This window comes from Lucilia cuprina, chromosome 2, assembly GCF_022045245.1.
Source record: "Lucilia cuprina isolate Lc7/37 chromosome 2, ASM2204524v1, whole genome shotgun sequence".
NCBI classification, from domain to species: Eukaryota; Metazoa; Arthropoda; class Insecta; order Diptera; family Calliphoridae; genus Lucilia; species Lucilia cuprina.
The window spans coordinates 9024277-9025950 of record NC_060950.1 but is presented as its reverse complement, the minus strand read 5'-3'; the positions used below and the strand labels follow the sequence as shown (position 1 = coordinate 9025950).

Here is a 1674-nt window from a genome sequence, read left to right as displayed (position 1 = left end):
ATAGATAGATAGATAGATAGATAGATAGATAGATAGATAGATAGATAGATAGATAGATAGATAGATAGATAGATAGATAGATAGATATATATATATATATATATATATGTTTAAGACTTTTGTAATAGAATTATTATATGACCCACATATGAAATACTCCATTATCCCAATATCTTTCAAAGTTGCCCAAATAGCAACGTCATTTTATATTGCAATAAAATTTGCAAAGAATACAATTGCCAAATTTTATTTCGTTTAATCTCTCTACTTTATTAGCAAAACATGTAAACAATAAAAGTAAAACTAAAACAAAATTTTAATTTATATTAAACGCATCACTGATTTTTTTTTAACTCTTTTTTTTGTATTTTTCTTTTCAGATAAATTGTGGCTGATGCTTTGCTGAGTTTAATTACAATTATGAAAATACTACAACAATAACAACAACAACTACGAACGACGAATAAACTGTAATATTAATGATCTTGTTAATGATAATGATATTACACCAAAGGCAACATTTAAATAATTGCATTTTACATAAACTTACAACAGCAACGTGATAAAGTTGTAATAGTTTTGAAAACAAAAATAAAAAAACATAATTACAAAACAACAGAAATAAAACAACAAAAGAAACCAATAGCAACTATAGCAATATAAAAAAATTAAACGCTATAATTACGTTTTTTTATGAAAACAAGCATTTTATTCTGCAATTTTTATAATATTTTTAAATATTCCGATTTTTTTATAAACAAGAAAGCTTTAAAACTTCCAGACTACAACTTAAAAAAAAAAACGAAAGCAAACTAAAGCAACAATTTTATTCTTTATTTTCTTTATTATTTTTTTTTAAATAAAACCAATAAGAAAAACTATCACATCATTAATATTACTCCTACATTCAATATATTACTTCAGCTGCAATTGCTGCTGTCATTATCACATTGTAATTATTGCTGATTTTTATTTGCAATTACAAGCCAAGTAATTTACACTTTACTTAACAATTCATACTCTCAATCAGTTAAACGAGCTCCACGTATGGATGTATGTGTGTGTGTGTATTTATTAAAACAACATATGCTGTTACAACAATAATACAACTTGACAAATCAACTGAGAACTGAGAGTGAGAGGGACAAAGCAAAGTGCGATATCAACCTATAGTTAATAAATTAATTGTAAAAACAACTACAACAAAATGTCTTCGTTAAGTTTAACACGTAAATTACGTGGTCGTATGCGTTCAAATACCTGCCGTATAATTTTACTCACATCTTTAGTTTGGGTTATTGTGGACTTTGTGCTAATTGCCCATTATTCCGATTGTATTGGCAAAGATGGCTGGCGTTGCAAGCGTAGCGGAGAATATGATATAGAGGTAAGTTTGAAATATTTGAATAGTGAATTACATATAGGTACCCCACACAACGAGATGGGTTCAATTAAATTAGTATAGTTAAAGTTCATTTATAGTTCAGTTCAAGTTCAGTTCTAGTTGAGTTCTAGTTCAGTTCTAGTTGAGTTCTAGTTCAGTTCTAGTTGAGTTCTAGTTCAGTTCTAGTTGAGTTCTAGTTCAGTTCTAGTTCAGTTCTAGTTCAGTTCAGTTCTAGTTCAGTTCTAGTTCAGTTCTAGTTCAGTTCTAGTTCAGTTCTAGTTCAGTTCTAG

The 1674-nt window shown here is 27.7% G+C and overlaps 1 protein-coding gene across 1 annotated transcript; it reads left to right on the top strand.

Moving 5' to 3' along the window:
- Positions 1-744: 744 nt before the first annotated feature.
- LOC124421288 (polypeptide N-acetylgalactosaminyltransferase 5-like) lies at positions 745-1498 on the top strand. Its single transcript, XM_046956206.1, has 2 exons — positions 745-952; positions 1031-1498. Exon 2 carries the CDS (start codon positions 1208-1210, stop codon positions 1463-1465), a length of 258 nt encoding a protein of 85 aa, XP_046812162.1. The 5' UTR covers positions 745-952; positions 1031-1207; the 3' UTR covers positions 1466-1498.
- The last annotated feature ends 176 nt before the right edge of the window (positions 1499-1674 follow it).